General features: G+C 38.0%; 1 protein-coding gene across 2 annotated transcripts in view; it reads right to left on the bottom strand.

Moving 5' to 3' along the window:
* LOC117417527 (myosin heavy chain, fast skeletal muscle-like) overlaps positions 1 to 18,945 on the bottom strand; it is a 28,404-nt gene extending 9,459 nt beyond the window's left edge. The window contains exons 1-34 of one of the 2 annotated variants that reach the window (XM_059017579.1): positions 18,734 to 18,945; positions 18,218 to 18,361; positions 17,970 to 18,126; positions 17,663 to 17,690; positions 17,463 to 17,577; positions 17,279 to 17,371; positions 17,109 to 17,172; positions 16,918 to 17,016; positions 16,722 to 16,825; positions 16,508 to 16,646; positions 13,648 to 13,806; positions 13,446 to 13,597; positions 13,175 to 13,345; positions 12,789 to 13,092; positions 12,367 to 12,440; positions 12,152 to 12,239; positions 11,731 to 11,848; positions 11,520 to 11,643; positions 10,605 to 10,741; positions 9,920 to 10,175; positions 8,128 to 8,370; positions 7,859 to 8,035; positions 7,625 to 7,770; positions 6,775 to 6,865; positions 6,297 to 6,686; positions 6,089 to 6,215; positions 5,878 to 5,996; positions 5,594 to 5,790; positions 5,331 to 5,514; positions 4,336 to 4,501; positions 2,823 to 2,947; positions 711 to 1,019; positions 412 to 615; positions 195 to 320 (exon numbers count right to left, since the gene is read on the bottom strand). In XM_059017579.1, the coding sequence (XP_058873562.1) occupies positions 195 to 320; positions 412 to 615; positions 711 to 1,019; positions 2,823 to 2,947; positions 4,336 to 4,501; positions 5,331 to 5,514; positions 5,594 to 5,790; positions 5,878 to 5,996; positions 6,089 to 6,215; positions 6,297 to 6,686; positions 6,775 to 6,865; positions 7,625 to 7,770; positions 7,859 to 8,035; positions 8,128 to 8,370; positions 9,920 to 10,175; positions 10,605 to 10,741; positions 11,520 to 11,643; positions 11,731 to 11,848; positions 12,152 to 12,239; positions 12,367 to 12,440; positions 12,789 to 13,092; positions 13,175 to 13,345; positions 13,446 to 13,597; positions 13,648 to 13,806; positions 16,508 to 16,646; positions 16,722 to 16,825; positions 16,918 to 17,016; positions 17,109 to 17,172; positions 17,279 to 17,371; positions 17,463 to 17,577; positions 17,663 to 17,690; positions 17,970 to 18,126; positions 18,218 to 18,361; positions 18,734 to 18,937 (5,334 nt within the window). In that variant the 5' untranslated portion in view covers positions 18,938 to 18,945. The remainder of the gene's footprint in view (positions 1 to 194; positions 321 to 411; positions 616 to 710; positions 1,020 to 2,822; positions 2,948 to 4,335; positions 4,502 to 5,330; positions 5,515 to 5,593; positions 5,791 to 5,877; positions 5,997 to 6,088; positions 6,216 to 6,296; positions 6,687 to 6,774; positions 6,866 to 7,624; positions 7,771 to 7,858; positions 8,036 to 8,127; positions 8,371 to 9,919; positions 10,176 to 10,604; positions 10,742 to 11,519; positions 11,644 to 11,730; positions 11,849 to 12,151; positions 12,240 to 12,366; positions 12,441 to 12,788; positions 13,093 to 13,174; positions 13,346 to 13,445; positions 13,598 to 13,647; positions 13,807 to 16,507; positions 16,647 to 16,721; positions 16,826 to 16,917; positions 17,017 to 17,108; positions 17,173 to 17,278; positions 17,372 to 17,462; positions 17,578 to 17,662; positions 17,691 to 17,969; positions 18,127 to 18,217; positions 18,362 to 18,733) is intronic. The other variant, XM_034916758.2, reaches the window with a different exon arrangement.
* Between the last annotated feature and the right edge of the window lie 2,421 nt (positions 18,946 to 21,366).

The raw sequence follows: 21,366 nt of genomic DNA on the forward strand, positions 1-21,366 counted from the left end.
GATGGTGGAGCTCTGACCCTAAACACTATATTAGTTAGTAAAAGTGGCCACAGCCAGAATCAGAAATGTATACCTTACACTGGTGTGTTGAATAGATGGTCATAATCAGTGAGGTAGACAAAGAATTAAGTAAATTCTGGCTAAGCTAGAAGTCAAGCAGGCAGACAGGCATACGGACAGACACTGTGACTCACATCAGTAATAGATTTCTTGGCTTTTTCTTCTGCATTTCTTGCTTCTTGGATGGCATCCTCTACCTCACCTTGCAGCTGGGAAATGTCATTCTCAAGCTTCTTCTTGGTGTTGATGAGACTGGTATTCTGTCAAGGTATAGGTTGTAAGTTGAAGAAAACTGATAAATATAAAAAGAACAAGAATTTAGAAACTAGGTGGGAAACAAAATCTTCCAACCTGGGAGTGCAGCAGCTGCACACGCTCACTGGCATCAAGGAGCTCCTGTTCAGCCACTTTGCGGCCTCTCTCTGTCTGTTCCAGGACAGCCCTCATCTCTTCAATTTCAGCCTGCATCAGGGTGTTCCTGCGTTCCACCATGGCGAGCTGTTCCTTCATGTCTTCCTGTCCTCGGAGAGCATCGTCAAGGTGCAGTTGGGCATCCTGGACAAAACACAGAAATCAGTAAAATCATTAGGAACATTTTTAAGACAATGGAAGTGTACTTTAATAGCTGCAATGACAGAAACAGTCCGCACCTTGAGTTGACCTTGGACGTTCCTCAGTTGTTTCTGAGCTTCAGCTGCTTGGCGGTTGGCGTGACTCAGCTGAATTTCCATTTCATTCAGGTCTCCCTCCATCTTCTTTTTCACTCTTAGAGCTTCATTGCGGCTCCTGACTTCAGAGTCAAGAGTGCTCTGCATAGAGTCGATCACTCTCTGACTGTTTCTCTTCAGCTGTTCAAGCTCCTCGTCTTTCTCAGCGATCTTTCTGTCAACCTCAGATTTCACCTGGTTCAGCTCAAGCTGGACGCGAAGAATCTTTGACTCCTCATGCTCCAACGAGGCCTATAAAAAACATGTATTATAAAAGTTGTTAAAAACATACATTGATTCAACTAGTGCTATGCCTGAATTTGCTATGCCTGTTTTGCACTATCGTACCTAAAAACATGACAGCATGCTGAAGTCATCACTAATTATACAAGGTAAACAACATTTAATTTAAAATAATTGTACTTACACGATACTGCTCCTATAGTAATTGATTGCATGGATATCTTTTTAAAATGTTTCTGTCAGTTACTTGAAATATATTTGTTGAGAACAGTAGCACATGCTAACGGATAACGTGATAATAGTGAGCATATATATGATTGAAAATGACAATAATAATAATAATAATAATAATAATAATAATAATAATAAACCTTTATTTATATAGCGCAATTCATATACAATACAATTCAAAGTGCTTTACATACAGAAAAAAATATATACAAAAATACAAAAATAAACAGTAAGAAAAGAGTACAGTTATTAAATAGCCCCAACAAGCTAGTATTTTACACAGCTCTGTAAAATGCATATTGTTGTAGCTGCTAGCTGATCATGCAAGGTATACTGGTAGTGTTTTATTATGGGATACTTGCTTTGTGAGCAGTCTAATATGACCATTCTAATTTAATACTGTTTACTCAGGAAACAACCTATTTGTGTCTGTGCTTTAACGTGTAGTCTTCATGCAGACCTGTGGACCTGTTTATAAAACATGTAGCAAATTGTCCTCCATAAGGAGCTAATAGGGGTCAGAGACACATAAGAACATAAGAAAGTTTACAAACGAGAGGAGGCCATTTGACCCATCTTGCTCGTTTGGTTGTAGTAGCTTATTGATCCCAGAATCTCATCAAGCAGCTTCTTGAAGGATCCCAGGGTGTCAGCTTCAACAACATTACTGGGGAGTTGGTTCCAGACCCTCACAATTCTCTGTGTAAAAAAGTGCCTCCTATTTTCTGTTCAGAATGCCCCTTTATCTAATCTCCATTTGTGACTGATTTGTCATGTAAACATGACCTTTCTGTAGCCCTACTGAAGAGCTAGAGCTGTGGAAACTGGGATATGTATTTCTTCTTCGAGTTTAATCAGAGATTGCATCTTGCCTAGGACTACAACCCCACAATGCAATGCATGTATGACACATTTCTGAGGAAAAGGTTAAATCAAAATGATTTCATATCAAACGAATAAACAAAGGTAAAACAAATAATAACATGGAAAATATGAATAGGTTTGATCATGACAGGTTCTATATTAAATCACACTGACTGTTACTGATTTATACCCAATAATTGTAAATGATTGGCAACCGAGAGACTGCATTGTACTGCACCATGTGATCTATTATTTTATATCTGGGATGACAGCCATTGTTGTTTTGGTTACCAGGTGATCATAAAATACTGGTACAGTTTTGAGTTGGGAGCACTCAAATTGCCATTTTTGGTTACCAGGTGATCATGAAATACCTTTTTGAAGCACTTGAAAATTGCCATTTTTGATAGACAAATCAAAATTGTAGACCTCATGTGGACATGCAGACCCGAATCCCTGCTTATAAAACAGATTGTCTGCCATATGTTTGGAAAGTACAGTAACTCATAGGTGTCAGAGACACCTTTCTAAATGGCTCTTTTAATGAACACTATTTCAGTTCTTTGACTGAAGTCATACAGCCCATTCCTACATTTGTGTATGTTAAACTCAACACTATTGATCTTGTTCTTTTGCCTTATAAATTATAGAGAGAATGAAAATGAGAGAGATATGCATAAAATGGAGATGAGAAGGTGTGTGTTTCTAAAGAATTACCTCTGCTTCCTCCAAGGCGGTTTGGATTTCTGACTTTTCAGTTTCAATCTGCTTCTTTGACTTCTCCAGCTCATGAATAACCTTCCCACCCTCACCAATCTGTTCAGTCAGATCAGAGATCTCCTCTACAAGATAAAGAAGATGAAGAATGTTGTTAATATCAGAATCCAAGATTTAACTGGGTGGTTTTAATATATAATATCAGATTGATTGCAGGTTCTGAGCACATCAGAGCACTGTAAAACATGTGTCGACTATAACGCTGCTGGCTCCTACAGCCGGGAATGACACACTACAGTTTTTAGTGCAGGATACTGAGTAACAAATTGGTTAAAAATGGTAAATGGTATTCAGATGTCAAAACATGTTATTTGCACTGTTTGATATCAAACTCAGGACTCGTGTGGTTTATAGAGAATTACATGACGTAAAAGCCTATGCAGGTGTTGCTGATATGAAATGTCACGCTATAAACCAAATTCAGTTAACAGTGTTTATAGTTAGGAGCGTATTCAGCATTTCATCAAGCACAAACAAATCCTATTGAATTCAAAGGGAGATTTATTTAATTGACTTGAGGGTTATTGTGTAGAGGGTCATTGTGTTGACATGATAAGAAGTTGTACTATTCTCAAGCTGCTGTTAGGAAACTGCCCTGAAGTTTAAGAAAATAGTGTAGTCTTAAGGTTAGTTTCTTACATCTTCTGTAATTGACAAATATCACAGATTTTACTTAAAACAGCAGCAGTTAATATTGTTGTCTCTACATGTTGTCTCATCATCCAATATCCTCACACAATTAGTACCATACAAGATTCCAGGCTTCTCGAAAGTGTGAAGTTCACCAAACCTCATCGCATCACCAACAAATCTAAAAAAGAATGGCTTTGCATTCAAAATGATCATTTTTCTTTAGAGTCATTATATAACAAATATTCTTATACAGTTAAATACTTAATTGAACAACAGTAACTGTGAAATTCCAGAAGATATACATATTTTTGATCGTTGATGCAGTTGGTGTCTTTTTTGTGAAAGAAATTTCAAATAAATCATGCAGCTCTACGCAATGTGTTTAATCATTTACTGGAAACAAACTAAACAGGCTGCCAGGTTCCTATATGTGACCAATAGTGTGTCAGTAAAGCAAGCCTTTGCTGTATCATTGTATGTGTATGTATGTAAGTGCTAAAAAATATTTACATTATTCCTTCAGAAATGGGGATTTTCACAGGGAAGTACGTATTACACAGCATTCGATAAATCCCCCTGGAATCCTATACTGTGCGATGACCACGATAAAATACAGCCTCACACAGAATGCCCCCTGCCTCATCTACCTATCCAGGGACCAGTCTGCGAGGCAGTTTGTGCCAAGGCCATTTGTTTCTTCTTTTTCATTGAGGGGTGTCCCTGGTTTTACTTGCTGGGGCAGGTAGATGTAATGCAAGATATGTTTTAGTAAGTAACGTCAAGGTAAATACCCTGCGGCATGCAATGCAAGGGGGCTTACGCTGTAAATTCTTGTTCTCCCGTTTAAGGGTTTCAAGTTGGTCCAAAGCTTCTTCATAGGAGTTCTTCAACTTGAAAAGCTCAGTGCTGAGAGAGCGAGCCTCTTTCTGTGCAGCCTCCAGCTCTGCCTGGCCTTCTTCAAATTTCTGCTTCCAGTCCGCTAGAACCTGAATGAATATGTGTCATAAATATATATCAGTAGATTTCTATTAATATTCCTAGTAGCTGATTGATCTCAGAACTTTGTCAAGTTTGGTCTTAAAGGATCCATGTAATTCTTTCTCAACAACATGACTAGGTAGTCCATGCCATACCCTCACCACTCTCTGTCTGAAGAAATGTCTCCTTCTCTTTGATGTAGGAATTTCATAATTATATATATTAGAGAACAATTTAAGAAAATTGAGAAGATCGGTGGAGAGTTTGAGCCAAGAATGCAATAGGGGCCTTTTTATGAAGCAAAGCAATGTGTTTGTGGTGCTTGGTTGTATTGCCTATACAGAATAGATAGTGCCAAGTGTGCAAAAATAGAGGAAGGAAGGGTCTTAAATGGTGTCACTACAAGGGCATGTGTTGAAAGTTATAAAACTGCATGAATGTATATAAAAATATGAATGTTCTTTTTTTTTGGGGGGGGGGGGGTCAGGTTGCGGTTCTCCAGATACACAGCTTGTTTGTTTTTTTTAGTATGTCATCATTCTTAACAACCTATCAAGAAGTTCATGCTCCTTCTAAAACAGCATGTTAGCCAGTGAAACAAACGGGTACACAATTATACTAAATGGAAAACTATTCAATCACACCTGCAGATTGAAGTGATTAGTGTGAGAGTCTTTTTTAATACATGTACAAGGGGATCATTTCTGGATTTAAGAGAGAACCCATTGTCTGTTTTACTGGGCATTAATGTTCATTCGTGCCTGTAAAACACATTAATCTACTCATCAACATATGTGTGAGAACAATCTGTCTTTGTAATAAACATCTTTTGGGTACCTTGTCGAAGTTTCTCTGCTTCTTGTCGAGAGCAGAGGCTTGTGCATTTGCTCTTTCTACATCAACCATGAGATCTTCAACTTCACCCTGGAGTCTCAGTTTTGTTTTTTCCAGAGAGGCACACTTTGAGTTCACAGCCTCAATGTGTTCCTCAGCATCTTGAAGGCGCTGTGCTAGCTTTTTCCTTGGAAAAGTAAAGAAAGGGTTAAAGAATGAAAGAATTTAAATGAATATAAAGTTGTAAGTTAACTATGATTATATACTTTGCTTCTTCAAGCTCCTCTGTGCGCTGGATAGCATCAGTTTCATATTTTGATCTCCACTGAGCCACCTCACTGTTAGCCTTTGACATTGCACGCTGCAGCTCAGCCTTGGCTTCCTGCTCCTCCTCATATTGCTCACGAAGCAGGTCACAGTCATGGTGGGCAGATTGCACACTATGAGCCAGGGCAGTCTTGGCCTAGAATGACAGGAATGTTATAAATGCAATTTAAAAACAGTGCAAGACAAAAACACTGTATATAAAAAGGAAGGTGACATGTATTACTTTTGTTTCTTCCTCCATGTGCCTCTTGAGCTCCTCAATTTGCTGAGTGAAAGCCTGTTTTCCTCTTGTGAGCTGAGAAATTAAAGATTCTTTCTCATCCAGTTGGCGAGAGAATTCACCTAAAGCAAAAATATTCATAGCTATTTAAAAACAGTCCTTCCTTTTATAACATGTAGAATAACATCATGCAGAAACTGCAGTAAAAGCATACCATTCTCTGTCAGGAGACGGGCTCTTTGAGCACTGATGTCATTGATCTGACGGATATTCTCATCATTCTTCGTCTTAATTTCACTATATTGGTCCTCCAGAGAACGACACATCTTTTCCAGGTTTGCCTTTAATTAAAGTTGAAAAAGATTAGTGTACGATAACTCAATTCTTTATTGTATATTGGAGCACAAACTTGTGCTGTTTACCTTGGATTTGGCTACAGATTCCATGTTGCTGGAGAGGTCATCAAGTTCCATTTTATATTCACTTTTTTCTTTCTCAAGCTTCTGTTTCACACGCTGGAGGTTGTCAATCTGTTCTCCCAGTTCCGCCATGCTGTCGGCTTGCTTTTTGCGAAGAACAGCGGCAGTGGCTTCATGCTGCAGAGTGGACTCCTCCAGGTCTCGTCTGAGCTTCTGAAACTCAGCTTCACGTTTCTTGTTCATTTCAGTCTGAGCTGAAGTTGCACCGCCGGCTTCCTCAAGCCTTTCACTGATCTCTTCAAGTTCCCGGGAAAGATCAGCTCTCTGCTTTTCAATCTTTGCCCGAGATGCTCGTTCAGCCTCGATTTCTTCTTCAAGTTCTTCAGTGCGTGCCTAGAACATGGCAAATTGAGCAGATGGATTAAACATTTCTAATCATTTCTCATCTGTTAATTAAAAGATTTTGATTTTCACACAATACCTGTAGCTCCTTAATCTTCTTTTGAAGTTGAGCACCCAAAGCTTGTTCATCTTCAATTTTGCTCAGCAGTTGACTTGTTTCAAAGTCCTTCCTGTAAAGTAAAATATATATATATATATATATATATATATATATATATATATATATATATATATATATATATATATATATATATATATATATAAGAACATAAGAACATAAGAAAGTTTACAAACGAGAGGAGGCCATTCAGCCCATCTTGCTCGTTTGGTTGTTAGTAGCTTATTGATCCCAGAATCTCATCAAGCAGCTTCTTGAAGGATCCCAGGGTGTCAGCTTCAACAACATTACTCAGGAGTTGGTTTAAGACCCTCACAATTATCTGTGTAAAAAAGTGCCTCCTTTTTTCTGATCTGAATGCCCCTTTATCTAATCTCCATTTGTGACCCCTGTTCCTTGTTTCTTTTTTCAGGTTGAAAAAGTCCTCTGGGTCGACATTGTTAATACCTTTTAGAATTTGGAATGCTTGAAGCAGATCAGCACGTAGTCTTCTTTGTTCAAGACTGAATAGATTCAATTATTTTAGACTGTCTGCATATGACAAGCAATAGCATTTTTGTAACAAGGTGACCAGAATTGAACACAATATTCTAGATGAGGTCTTACTAATGCATTGTAAAGTTTTACTTTTAACTTTTAACTTCCCTTGATTTAAATTCAACACTTTTCACTATATATATATATATATATATATATATATATATATATATATATATATATATATATAAATTTTATTTTTTTGCATGGTTGTTCTTTTGTTGAAATGTCCAAAGTTTCTTTAGGATATACATTTTACATAATACAATCTTACTTTTTTATCTTCTCATCTGATTGCTGCTTGTCATTTTCCAGATCCATTATGGATTCCTGGGCTAGTTTCAGATCACCCTCAAGCTTTCTTTTGGCTCTCTCAAGGTCCATACGGAGTTTCTTTTCTTGCTCCAATGAACCTTCAAGCTAAATAAAAGGAACAGCAAATTATATTATATTAATATATTTGATTAAGTGAAACCCCTTGAGAGTCTGCATTGTCGGCTTCACTCACATCATCCACTTGTTGTTCCAGCTTAGACTTTGCTTTGGTCAGAGTGTTGACTTTGTCCTCCTCTGCTTGCAGGTCATCAAGGGTCTGTTGGTGTGCCTCTTGGAGGGCTTTCTTTTCCTTGGTTAATTTTGCAAGACTTTCATCCTGAGTAGCCATTTCTTCAGTAAGGTTTTTAACCTATATGAAAGGTTTAGAAACCAAACAAATGGATGTATTTGCTGTCCAGTTTTTTCAATAAATAATTACATGTCATGTGTTAAAATCCTAACCTTATTTTCTGTGGCATGCTTCTCCTTCTCAACTTTGGCCAATGTAAGCTCAAGGTCATCAATGTCTTTCTTGAGCTCACTGCACTCATCTTCCAGTTTCCTCTTCTTGGCAGTCAGCTCAGAATTCATTTCCTCCTCATCTTCCAATCTCTCAGTAATCTCTTTAACTTTAGCCTCAAGCTGGATTTTGCTTTTGATAAGCCCTTCACATCTTTCTTCAGCATCAGAGCGACTGTCACTTTCCTATTAAGACATTATAAAAGTATTGTTATCTACAAATGTAGATTTGAATGCATAACCTATTTTGTGCAGCACATGTGCACGATACTGACAATACCTGAAAGGATAAGTACCAGTGAATGTATTTGTGGTGCTCTCGTCCCCAGCAATCTCGTGAGATACCATAGTTAAAATGGGACCATTCCCGACTTCCAAAAATGAATCTTCATTTCTGTGCTTTAAATTACGAACCACTACATGGCACTAATAATGGGATCATGTTGATGCAAACACTGCCACCCATATAATAGTAGGCAACTGTAACATAAGACACTTTATTAAATCCACAGAGAGCATCTTTGATAGAGATTGAGATTCACTGTCTTAACAGTTGAATTTTGTTTTCTAATTTATGTTTTCTCACCCCTTCACTGGCTTCGTTCCTGTCAATAACCAATGGCTGCTGCCCCTACTGACTTTCATGCAGTCAGCCAGTAACTTGCTTTCAGTCAGGACAATCTTGGGTTAAATAACCACCTTTATTATACTACAAAATGTTATAGATTTCCAAAAAACATTGAAACCAAGCAATGGGTGAATAAAATACAAATAAAAATAACTGGAGCACAGCCTCATCCTTTGGAGCATCCTGGTGCTGCCTGCTAAAAAAATAAACAATAAAATAATAAATCTATGAGATGTGTTCATCCCAGTGAACAAAAATGTTTAGGCAGAGGAGCATTGTAAACTTCCCCCCTCAGGACGAGGCTGGGAGTGAGGTGGTGGTGGTTGGGCAGGAGGTGGTAATTCGAAAGAACGGCAAGACTGAGTTTGTGTAATAGGTATATACCCAGCAGTGTGGAGTAGTGGTTAGGGCTCTGGACTCTTGACTGGGGGGTCGTGGGTTCAATCCCAGGTGGGGGACACTGCTGCTGTATCCTTGAGCAAGGTACTTTACCTAGATTGCTCCAGTAAAAACCCAACTGTATAAATGGGTAATTGTATGTAAAAAATAATGTGATTTTTTGTAACAAGTGTAAGTCACCCTGGATAAGGGCATCTGCTAAGAAATAAATAATTTATAGGTTAATTGGAACTTGCTGGTAATAGGCTTGTAGATTAACCAATGAATGCACCAGGCACTTGTACTATAGATTTCCTGCTTGAAACCTTGCAAGCTTTCTTTGACTCAGGAAGTGCAAACAGATAACCTGAGAATAAGGCTTAGAAATGGAGAGCTTCCAGTTTCATGTTTTAAATAGAAAATACCTGTGTGCTAATACCTGTGTTTCTTTCAAAACTGCACATTTGCGGCCTATGTTGCTAATAGAAGTGCTTGAATTACTTTAAGAGAAAGTATATAAAATAGTTAATAAAGTTCAATTATAACCTGACTTAATTTTTTAATAATTTTTATGGGTCTCCACAATCTTCAAATTGTACTTATTTAATCCGTAAGAAGACACTTTAAATCTGGTACATCATTCATTTCTCTAGGCTGTGACTAAATTAAACATTGAAAGTAACATCATGTATGTGGAGTAAAAAGCCATAGTACAAAATAGACTCGTACCGACTGGACTTGAAGCAGCAGGTCATTCTTTTCCTGCATCACAGAATTCATTTTCTCCTCAAGCTCCTTTCGTTTTGCTTGTGCTTTGGCCAGATTTTCTTTGCACTTTTCAAATTCTTCCTTCATGTTGGCCATTTCCTTTTCAGATTCAGCACTCTTCAGGAGTGGCTTGATCTTGAAGTAGAGCTTCATCCATGGCCAGTGTTTCACATTCATGAATGAACGAATGTTGTACTGGATGGTGAAAATGGACTCCCTATAATACAAGAACAAGGTAATAACTTCAGTTCTAGACTACTTCTATAATTATTTTATGTAAGTGCACATGCTGACTAAATACTACATGCAATCTGAATAATACAATGCACCATATGGCTACTTCATAAGCTGGGCTGTTGTGTACAAGACCACTACCAAATTAAAAAAAGAAACTAGTGTGGGGAACCGTTAGTTAAACTGATTTTTGAGAACAAGGGGTGCTGTAGTCATGACTATATATTAATACCTGTTAAGCTCTGCTTCCAGTCATATTACATAGTTACATTGATCTGAGGGGTTATTTTTTATTATCTCTTGAAGAAGTGTGGGATTCAGAACTGTTCTAAATGTTTTACAATTTGCTCATAACTCAAATATATCAAGCAGTTCAGATGTTTTTGCAATTCCTCTGTATTTCTTCATTCACCTCCTTTCCATCATCTTTTGGAATTCCGTTCTCATCAGAAACCCACGACAACGAGCCTGAGTATTCGTGATGAGTTTGGCCAATTTTTCATCTCGCATCTCCTCAAGTACACCCAGCAGACCAGCTTTAAAGAACACCTGTATTCAAGAGATTCACAGTAAAATATGGTTTTGTCTTAGCACGGCATCACATTCAATGGTAAGTTAACTTGATCATATAATAAACAAAGACTGTCTAAATGATTGACTTTCATAAGTGTAATGTGGCTTACATTGGCCTTTAAATGAATTGTTGCTATATGTGACAGGGCGGAAGTCCTGCACATGTAAATAGCAAGGATACATTTCATTGAAGGCACAGCCCAGCCTGCAAAGTAGGGATTTGTTTTGTTTAAACCTTTTATTTTGGTCCTTGTTCATGTGTTTTTGTTTGTTTTATTAATAAATGTGCACATCAGTGATTTCACTGCAGCTTCCTGAGTCTGAGTCTCAAGGGGGAGCTATCCCATTCTGACACCAAGAGTGACTGGACAGCATCACGGCCAAGCCTGTTAAAAGACAGCAAGCAGACTCAGAGGCAGAGACTTGCACTTCAAAGTGCTAGTGCACACTTTAATTAACAGAACACACAAAAACACTGAACCCTCCTGCAAACACAGGATTTTGAATCCCTTTGGTACCATGTGGCTGGGACATGATTGATGATCAATTATCAAATCAAGACACGGCCAAATTCCACATCTGTATTTGGCAGGGATGGAATTAACCCTGTCCCTGCCAACCTTAAATTCAAAATACACAATTTATTTATAGACACAAACACACTATTTACATGTGCAGGGCTTCAACCCTGTCACACTGTACAATAACATTTTCAAGCTGATGCTAAATGTAAAGACATATTATGTGTACTAACCTTAGTGTGCCCGAATTTATACTCCTCGTGATTAACATCAATTGATCCCAAAAGCTTCTCTGATGCTTTCTTGTTGTCCATGAACTGACCCTCAGGTATAACACTTGCATTTAACACTTTGTATCTATGTCAAAAATGGAACATGTCATTATACACTTTTAATAGCTGCACAGAGAAATGTAAGAGAGGGAACACACAGTGGTGTTGATACCTTTGCTTGAAGTCACCATACAAGATTCTGCTTGGGAATCCCTTTCTGCAAATTCTGATACCTTCTAGCACACCATTGCATCTCAGCTGGTGGATGACCAAGAAGTTTTCCATTAAACCTAAAATTACAATAAAGGGGCATTCAGAACAGAAAATAGGAGGCCCTTTTTTACACAGAGAATTGTGATGGCCTGGAACCAACTCCCCAGTAATGTTGTTGAAGCTGACACCCTGGGATCCTTCAAGAAGCTGCTTGATGAGATTCTGGGATCAATAAGCTACTAACAACCAAACGAGCAAGATGGGCTGAATGGCCTCAATTAATTTGTAAACTTTCTCATGTTCTTCATTAGAAGTGTGTCACAAACTTATTTTAAAATCATGATACCTGTCACAAACATACATGATCATATTATAATTACCTGGAGTCTTTGACTCATTGGGAATTAGGCAACGCACAAAGTGTGGATGGGTACTTCTTAAGTTGGACATCAGTTTGTTCAAGTTCTCCTGTAGAGTGACAAATATATGATACATTTAGCATTTCTTATTGACAAACTAGCAGACTTTTTTTAAAATGGTGGGAGGAACAGACATAAACTGACAAGACTGCAGAAGAGAAAGCAAAAACACATACCCTGAAAAGAGCTGACACTGTTTGAAAGGAGCCTCCCTTCTTCTTCTTTCCACCCCCCTTTGCAGCAGCCTCATCTTTAAATACAAAGAATAAACTTCAGACTGATATGATACAATTGATTCTAAAATCATCTTTAATACTCCAAAATTGAGTTCCAGTATCTGTTCCTATTTCTAGGGGGGGTGCTTGAACTGAACAAGTGTCTACCTGAAAAGTTAGTTGTTTTTCTAAGATGTGTTGAAACAAGTTTAGATATTAAGAAAAACAATATTTTCTGTTTGTAGCATTCAGCCACTGTCAAAAAGGAAAACCACTCAAAGCCCTAAAAATGAACATTGAGTATAATAAGTGTTACTGTAATGAAATTAGTCACACATAATGTGATTTCAAAAGTGAATGAAGGTATGGCATTTTTCCAGCACCTGCAGCTGCAAAAGTGGCATAAAGGTGGGCCAGGAGTTTCACGGATGATTTCTGGTACAGCCCCACTACAGTGTCGTTCAGTGGGTCCTTGTTCTTCTCCAGCCAGCCGTTGATGTTGTAGTCTACAATTCCAGCATAGTGCACCAGGGAGAAGTGGGCCTCAGGTTTGCCTTTGACTGGTTTAGGTTTCTGGAAGGCGTTGCTCTTGCCAAGGTGCTGGTCATACAGCTTGTTCTTGAAAGAAGTGTCTGAGGCCTTGGGGAACATGCACTCCTCTTCAAGGATGGAGAATATTCCCATAGGCTAGTGGAAATTAAGATTCAAGTGTTAGAAGGACAATAGCGAGAGACCAAGGATGGTGCAAAGATGATTATTTTTTATATACCTTTTCAATAAGCTCAATGCAAGCAGCCAAGTCCATACCAAAGTCAATGAACTCCCAAATAATCCCTTCTTTCTTGTACTCTTCTTGTTCCAGTACAAACATGGTATGATTGAAAAACTGTTGCAGTTTTTCATTGGTGAAGTTGATGCACAGCTGCTCCAAGCTATTGAACTAAATACATGTATAAAATATATGAATAGCATCAGTAACAATAATAAAACATGTGATAGGTAGTAAAGAATATATAAGCAGTATGATAAATTAAACTTACATCAAAGATCTCAAACCCTGCAATATCCAGGACTCCAATATAGAATTGTCTTGCCTGCTTTGTAGCCAGCATCTCGTTGATACGGATAACCATCCACAAGAACAATTTCTCATAGACAGATTTAGAGAGAGCACCAACAGCATTATTGACCTAATAAAAGATAAAAGATTAATTGTTAAATGAAAATACTATGAAGTTGAATTCTGTGCAATGTGCATGGAGGTTGAGAGCAAACACATTACCTGGGGGACAGTCTGCCCCTTGGTCACATACTCATTCCCCACTTTCACTCTCGGGAAGCACAAGGCTTTCAGCAAGTCTGCTGAGTTCAGTCCCAACAGATAACTGACTTTATCAGCCACTGAAACCAAACACAAAATCATGTTAATGGCATCTGGTAATCTTAGATGTTTAAATAGGATATCTACATCTGTGTTTCGTAACTGTTAGCCCATGTGTTTCTCAAACTCTTTTTAACTGTGATGTAAGCTGAACGTTTTGTGGTGTATTATTAATAATAATTAGTCATAGAGTGTGTGAACTATGCATCAGCTGCAGAGTCACTACAACAACATCTCACCTGAAAGACAGAGCACAAGGAGGTTAAGTGACTTGCTCATGGTCAAACAGTGAAGTACACGAATAAAGCAATTGCGATATCTTTCACTCTCGGGAAGCACAAGGCTTTCAGCAAGTCTGCTGAGTTCAGTCCCATTAGATAACTGACTTCATCAGCCACTGAAACCAAACACAAGGGGTCTGATTTTCGAAAGGGTTTCATTTTCGGTGGAAACGGCAAAATCTGCCGAATTTTTCCACAGGTTAATCCGTAAAATAATATCTGCCTATTTTCTAACGTGTTCATCTGTTTTATCTGCCGGAAGATCACATTTCCTGCATAATTTGAACATTTAAGTTTATATGAATTATTTTCAGATATTTCAGGATTTTTTCTGTCTACACAGATGAAGACAGGCTTTAGTCAAAGACAGCACTTTGTGTCAAAGTGAGACTAGTTTGAATTATTTTCCAGGGTAGCCCCAAATGTGTCAAACTATACTTTGGAAAAAAAATTAAAAAGACATATACTTTTAAATAAAATCATCAAACCATCTGATTTATTTATATATTTCAGAAGTACTAAAGTGTGCTAAATAATTTTTAATTGTTAAGTCAATATTGCACAAGCATACTATAAAAACATTCCAAAATCATAACTGTGCACTAAAAAAAAGGAACAGTGCTAAAAAAAAATGGTACAGCAAGTAGCGCATATGCATCAAAATACTGAATACTCTATTAAACTGAAGACGCGGTCCCTGAAGAGAAATGAAAGCTAACTTATTTTAATTCAAGGCATGTATTGTAGTTATTGTATGTTCATTCACAACTTTAAACACTCAATTATAAATCATACTTAAACTAAAAACACCTGTTTACAATTCTACTCAAATACCATGTTTATATTAGGTGGATGGTTTGGTCACTTTATTAAAAAGCATATGTCTGCAACCTATTTATTACTGCATTAACACAATGCTGAAGTTGGCTTCTTATTTGCATCCCAGATTCTTATAACATTCCAGTTTCTTATTCGAATCCCAGCTTCTTATTTGCTAATTTGCACAAATGTAACTAAAATTGAATAAGTAACAGAGGTATTTCAGTAGATAAATCGCCTTGGGCTGCTCACACAGGGCAACCCCTCGATGTCTCCCATAACTATTTATCTGGGCCCAACACGGAATTGTGGTACAAGAACAGCGGGCAGACATGGCATGCACAGCAACATTGACATCGGGTTTAGAGCAACATTGCAAAGTATGTATCCAGAACTGGAAACCCTGTGCGTGATCCATACATATTCTTCCCTGTCTGACATGGAATCTGCTTTCCTTTGTTATCTTGTCTAATAATCCACTTTTAAGTTTTGTGCTTTACCATTTTTATTGCAGCACACACAGACCTGAACAGGGAAAAGTAAATTTAACAAACCATTCTGTTGTAACGTCACCTGTCCATGTTTACTACTTTATTCTGCACCGTACAGAAAGCACGTTTTCCTTGTTGAAGTTTTTATTTGTACTTTTCAAAGACAAACCCAATGTATATCTGAAGTGCAGAGCAATGTGTGCACTGTATCATTGTTGAACCTCAGTCTCTACCCCTAAATAACATTTTAGTTCTGTAGTATATTTATAGACCTTATAGTTTCCTCCAGAATGGTTTGTTAAATTGACTTGTTCTTGTTTAGGTTTTATTTCAGCTTGGGATCGTAATACACACACACACACACACACACAAACAAACACACACACACACACACACTCTCTCTCTCTCTCACACACACACACACACACACACACACACACACACACTCTCTCTCTCTCTCTCACACACACACACACACACACACACACACACACACACACACACACACACACACACACACACTCACTCACAGCTGCTTCTAACATAGGATCCATGTTGAATGTCAGGGAGACTCGGTCTGACTTGTCTCTGTTTTTTACTAGCAGATAGTCCTATTGACTGTACTGAAGTAGGTGGAAAGTTAACTAGTGGAAGTTTACGTTGTCTACCACTTTGGTCTTTAGAAAATAGAAACAGATTCTTAGATTATTACATATTCCGCCAAAAGAACCTGTTAGAATAAATTATGAACCAAACTAGCAGATAAAGTCCTGCCGTGTTTTCCGCAGCTTTAGAAAATACTGAATCAGTGGAAAAAACAGCAGTGCAGAATAAAAACGGCCAAAATAATGCGATCCTCCAGTGGATCTCCTTTGAAAATAACCCCCATTATCTACACCAAATATGGTACATGTATAAAGCAAAAACAAGTCGTGCTTTCTTTAATATTGTGATCACAATATTAAAGATATTAAATTCTATTGACTACAATGTGAACAACAACATAATGCAGTTCAGTTTACTGCTATATGAAAATTAAAAGGAATTAAGATAGATGTGATAAGAATAGCAAATGATTTAAAGTATGACTTAAAGTACACAAATTGCCTGTACTTGTAAATCAAAGTTACCTTCAGTGCCATCTGGTTCAGCCTGCTCCTCACGCTGCTTCTGCTTGAACTTCATGTTACCGTAGTGCATCACCGCACCAGTTAGTTTGTAGATGCCCATTTTCTCTTCATTGGTGAACCCAAGAATGTCAATGGCAGACTGGATAATAAAAACAACATTAGGCACATAAAAGGGTAACAAAATCATTCAAAAAAGCTAATCAACGGAACTTACATCTGTGGCGTCCAACTCCTCTTTGTCGTCAATGCTGGTGACGGTGATCTGCCCTTGACTGATCATAGGGAAATCATAGGGGTTGGTGGTAATGAGAAGCATGTCTGGAAGGAAGAAAAGCAACAAACACATAGTAGAATATTTCAGCACAGACAGGTCAATCAGCCAGTTAACAGAATGATTTAGTTTCACTTACCAATAAGCTCTGGCTTGTGGTTGGTCATGATCTGATAGAAGATATGGTAGCTCCTTTCAGCTGACAACTGAAATGTTACTCTGGATTTTTCCAGCAAGTCTGTGATGAATAATTAATACAGTCAGAATTTGAAATGTCTAAAAATAAGACACAAATGTAAAGAGATACTTCAGTAGAAGAAATAAACGTACATGTCTCAATATCAGCGGAAGCCAGTTTTCCTGTTGCTCCGAAGTGAATTCTGATAAATTTACCCTTAATGAAAATAAAATTAAATCATATAAATATGCTAATACTCGGTTAATGGTTTAAGAAAGTCCTAACGTAGTAATATAATGGAAACAAAAAGGCTGGCACTTACAAAGCGAGACGAGTTGTCATTTCTCACAGTTTTGGCATTACCAAAAGCTTCCAGCAGAGGGTTAGCTGAAATAATCTGATCCTCCAGGGTTCCCTATATAAGACACAGTCCTAGAGTTAGATAATGGAACTGGAACCCGTTGAATGTTCTGTACTATTTGATGTCAACGACAATAGTTTCCAACCTGGATTTTTCCAGGAGCCGGCTCTTTCTTCTTATCACCACCAGCCACTGCGATTGTCGCAAAGTACTGGATGACACGTTTGGTGTTCACAGTCTTTCCTGCACCAGATTCTCCACTGAATACAAGAGAAAAACATGTTAAGATGATATTTCTTGAGAGGTTTATTTCTTAATAATGTTTGTAATTTTATCCATACTTACGTGATCAGGACTGACTGGTTTTCACGATCTGTAAAGGTAATTATTTTAATAATTTGATTAAAGATTGTTTCTAAGTTAGTACCTAGTTTTACCTGATAATAATGTGTAACAGAGCAAATGTGGGGTCAATGTTTTTCTTTCCTCTGTCATGTTATTGTCATTTACAAAAACAATGCTCTTCATAACTCATTCTGTTTATGATATACGAGATCCTTTACTTCACGAAAAGGCATGAGATATAGAAACAGGTGAAATGAATTTAATGTACTTAACCCAGATAAAATCAGCTTGTTTTTGAAATACTTACCAGTAAGCATGAACTGATAGGCATTGTCAGAGACAGAGAAGATGTGTGGTGGAGCCTCCATACGCTTTTTGCCTCTGTATGCATTAACACAAGAGTGGTCGTACACTGGAAGCCACTTGTATGGATTCACAGTAGCACAAAACAGCCCTGAGTAAGTCTGAAATTGTACAATGGAATATTAAATACAGTTCATTCATAAGAAAATAGTCTTTTGATTGTATTTATTTATTTTGTATGAACACTCTTACGTAGATCATCCATGCGGCATAACGCTCTTTGAGGTTATACAGCACAGTTGGTTCACTGAGGTGGGTCATCATGGCCATGTCCTCAATTTTATCATACTTGGGAGGGTTCATAGGGAAGACTTGGTCTTCCTTGACAGTGACGGTCTGAAATGCAAAAAAAGGACAAACTTAAATCCTGAGAAACAAAAACCTGAGTTTTTGAAAGACAAGGCTTTAATATATCATACATATTTTCAACACTATTGGTGAAACTCTCTATGTAAGTTTAAGCATTTTTATGTGTTTCGTATCAAGATATTATACTTGCTGGTACTCAGAATATTGGGCCATATCCTCATTAATATGCAATTTTCATGTTTTTTAAACATATAGTTAGAAAACTAGTTAAAAAATATAAAAGGAAAGTGCATGCTCCCCAAGTAATTTTATACAATTACTTATACAAATACAATGCAGTAGTAAATAACAGAAATCTAAGCAATAAGAAGATGCTGTTTTTACTCTAATGTGACTTACTTGTCCGTCATCAGTTTTTACAGTGACTTTGCCACCTTCTTTACTCTGGATAACACCTTTTAAGTACATCTCTTTGGCATCTGCTACGTAGCAGGCGGTTTTTGCATCAAAGGGTTTGCTTTGTGCCTCAATTCTTTCCCTCTCTGGTTTCCGGAGGTAGATGGCCGCCTCCCCGTATATCTCCATCTCTGCGTCTGTACTCATGATGACGGTTTACTGTGGGAATGCATAATGAAGACAGTTAACTGAACATGTTGGTCATTATTATATTATATCTGGAGTACAGTAATGTAAAACCCAGTGATCAGTGGTAACCTGGTGTAACAAGTTAATTCAATTGTTTTGGTTTAAACCTTGTGGTTCCATTCTTGGTGTAACATTGACACCCTCCTGCCAAAGTCAATAGATCTGATCTCAAACATGGAAAACGTTAACCAAAACCAAGCAGTGCAGTACAGAAGCCAGGACCAGAGGACAGAGTTGAAAATTACAGTTGGAGATTGACATAAGACAAAGAAAATGAGACACAAAGAGTGGTGTGTGTGTGTGGAAAGGGCTACCTAGTCATGTTGTTGAGGCAGAATCACTTGGATCCTTTAAGACCCAACTTGACAAAGTTCTGTGATCTGCTGTTAGGATCCCAATGAGCCTAGATGGGCCAAATGGCCTCCACTCATTTGTACATTTTATTATGTTCCTGTGTTAAAAAATAGCAATACTATTCAGCAACATATAGCACTTGAGAACTCTGCAGATGAAAAGGAGATGTTTCTGTTCCAATCACTGAATACAAAATGAAGTATTGCCTTTAACATATGGATTTTGCCATGGGAATGCAAGTAAGTACTTGCAAGTGGATGAATGGTTGATAGTGGATAGTAAGCAAAGAGTATCTTTAAGAGGTGAAACCTCTCTCTGGGCAGTATATAAAGTGGGGTGCCGTTTGGCTCTGTCCTTGGACCACTGATGTTTCTTATCGACGACTTAGATTGGGGGATAATTAGCAAGTTTGTCAAATTTGTAGATGACATAAAGGTTTAGGGAGTGGTTGACACACCTTCAGCCACCCAAGGAATCCAAAAACATTAAGACTGCATACAGAGCTTATTGACAACAAATATAAAGCATTGAATGCCAATCACAAAAATGGGACGGGGGGGGGGGATTAGAAGCAATTTGAAAGCAGGTTGACAGCTGCCAAAGCTAAACTGAACTTCCAAAATAAATAAATAAATAAATAAAACATGGTCTTCAAGCCAGTAATCTGTGACAATTGCATGATGTGGGAAATCCGAGAAAACCCAGCAGAGCTCAACCAAGTGTGTGTAAAGTGCTGCACGATCCAGGACTTGCTTCAACGAGTAAGACTGTTAGAAATGGAGCTGGAGGAAATGAGACAGCAACAGGAGCTTGGGGAGCTGACACACCCACAATTCATGGAAGTCTGCACCCCTAGCAGACTGAAAGCCACCAGGGAGATGGAAGAGAGTCAAAAAAGCTGGGTTCAGATAGGCAGAAGCAGGGAAAAAAAGAAACTTTGTCAAACACAACCACCAGAAATCCAAACATCCAGCAACTTTGAGTCACTTCAGCATTTAGATGACCAAAACCAACATCAAGAGAATGAAAGGAACAACATCCAGGACCCTATAAACAGTGCTGACCAGGCAGCAAACAGAAGGGAGGTCATGATTGTTGGGGAGTCCATATTGAGAAACACAGCAAGTTCAGTTTGCAGTTTGGACCCCTTACTACAACAGTGTGCTGCCTTCCAGGAGCCTCTGTCAAGCACATCACTGAGAACGTGGACAGGCTCCTAAAACGAACAGGAGACGACCCGGTAGTAAAACAGAAGGGAGACCACATCAAAACAAGGGCAACAACTCAGGTAAGACAACTATTAAATGTATTTATCTTAATGCTAGAAGTCTCAGAAACAAAATGTTAGAACTTGAAGCTACTGCACTAACAAGTAACTACGATGTGATAGGAGTTACAGAAACTTGGTTGCCCGAGAGTGATGGAGATGAATATAATATTAGTGGGTACACACTGTATAGGAAAGACAGGCAGGACAGAAGAGACGGAGGGGTAGCGCTATACATAAGAAATAGTCTTGAAGCCCAGGTGTTAAATCAGGACAAAGAAAACAACGCCGAATCAATATGGGTCAGAATAATGGACAAAAATTCAAAGGGCATAATAATAGGAGCATGCTATAGACCGCCAAATTCAGACGCCGAGCAAAATAATCTGTTGTACAATGACATTCGAAATGCATGTAGAAAAGGAGAAGCCATACTAATGGGGGATTTCAACTTCCCCCGTATAAAATGGGAGAACCCAGTGGGGAGCACGACGGACGAAATTAAAATGGTGGAAATGACAAATGACTGTTTCCTAACTCAATTTATTAAGGCACCGACTAGAGGGGAGGCATGCCTTGATTTAGTCTTTTCAAATAACAAAGACAGAATAACTAAAACAGAGGTTAGAGAGCCATTGGCAAACTCAGACCACAACATGGTCTCATTTGAAGTGTTTTTTAAAATCCCAAAAGTAATGACTAAAGCTAAGGTTTACAATTTTAGAAAAGCAAACTATGAAGGTATGAAACAGAGACTAACAGAAGT

The sequence above is a fragment of the Acipenser ruthenus genome, chromosome 57 (assembly GCF_902713425.1).
Source record: "Acipenser ruthenus chromosome 57, fAciRut3.2 maternal haplotype, whole genome shotgun sequence".
Lineage (NCBI taxonomy): Eukaryota > Metazoa > Chordata > Actinopteri > Acipenseriformes > Acipenseridae > Acipenser > Acipenser ruthenus.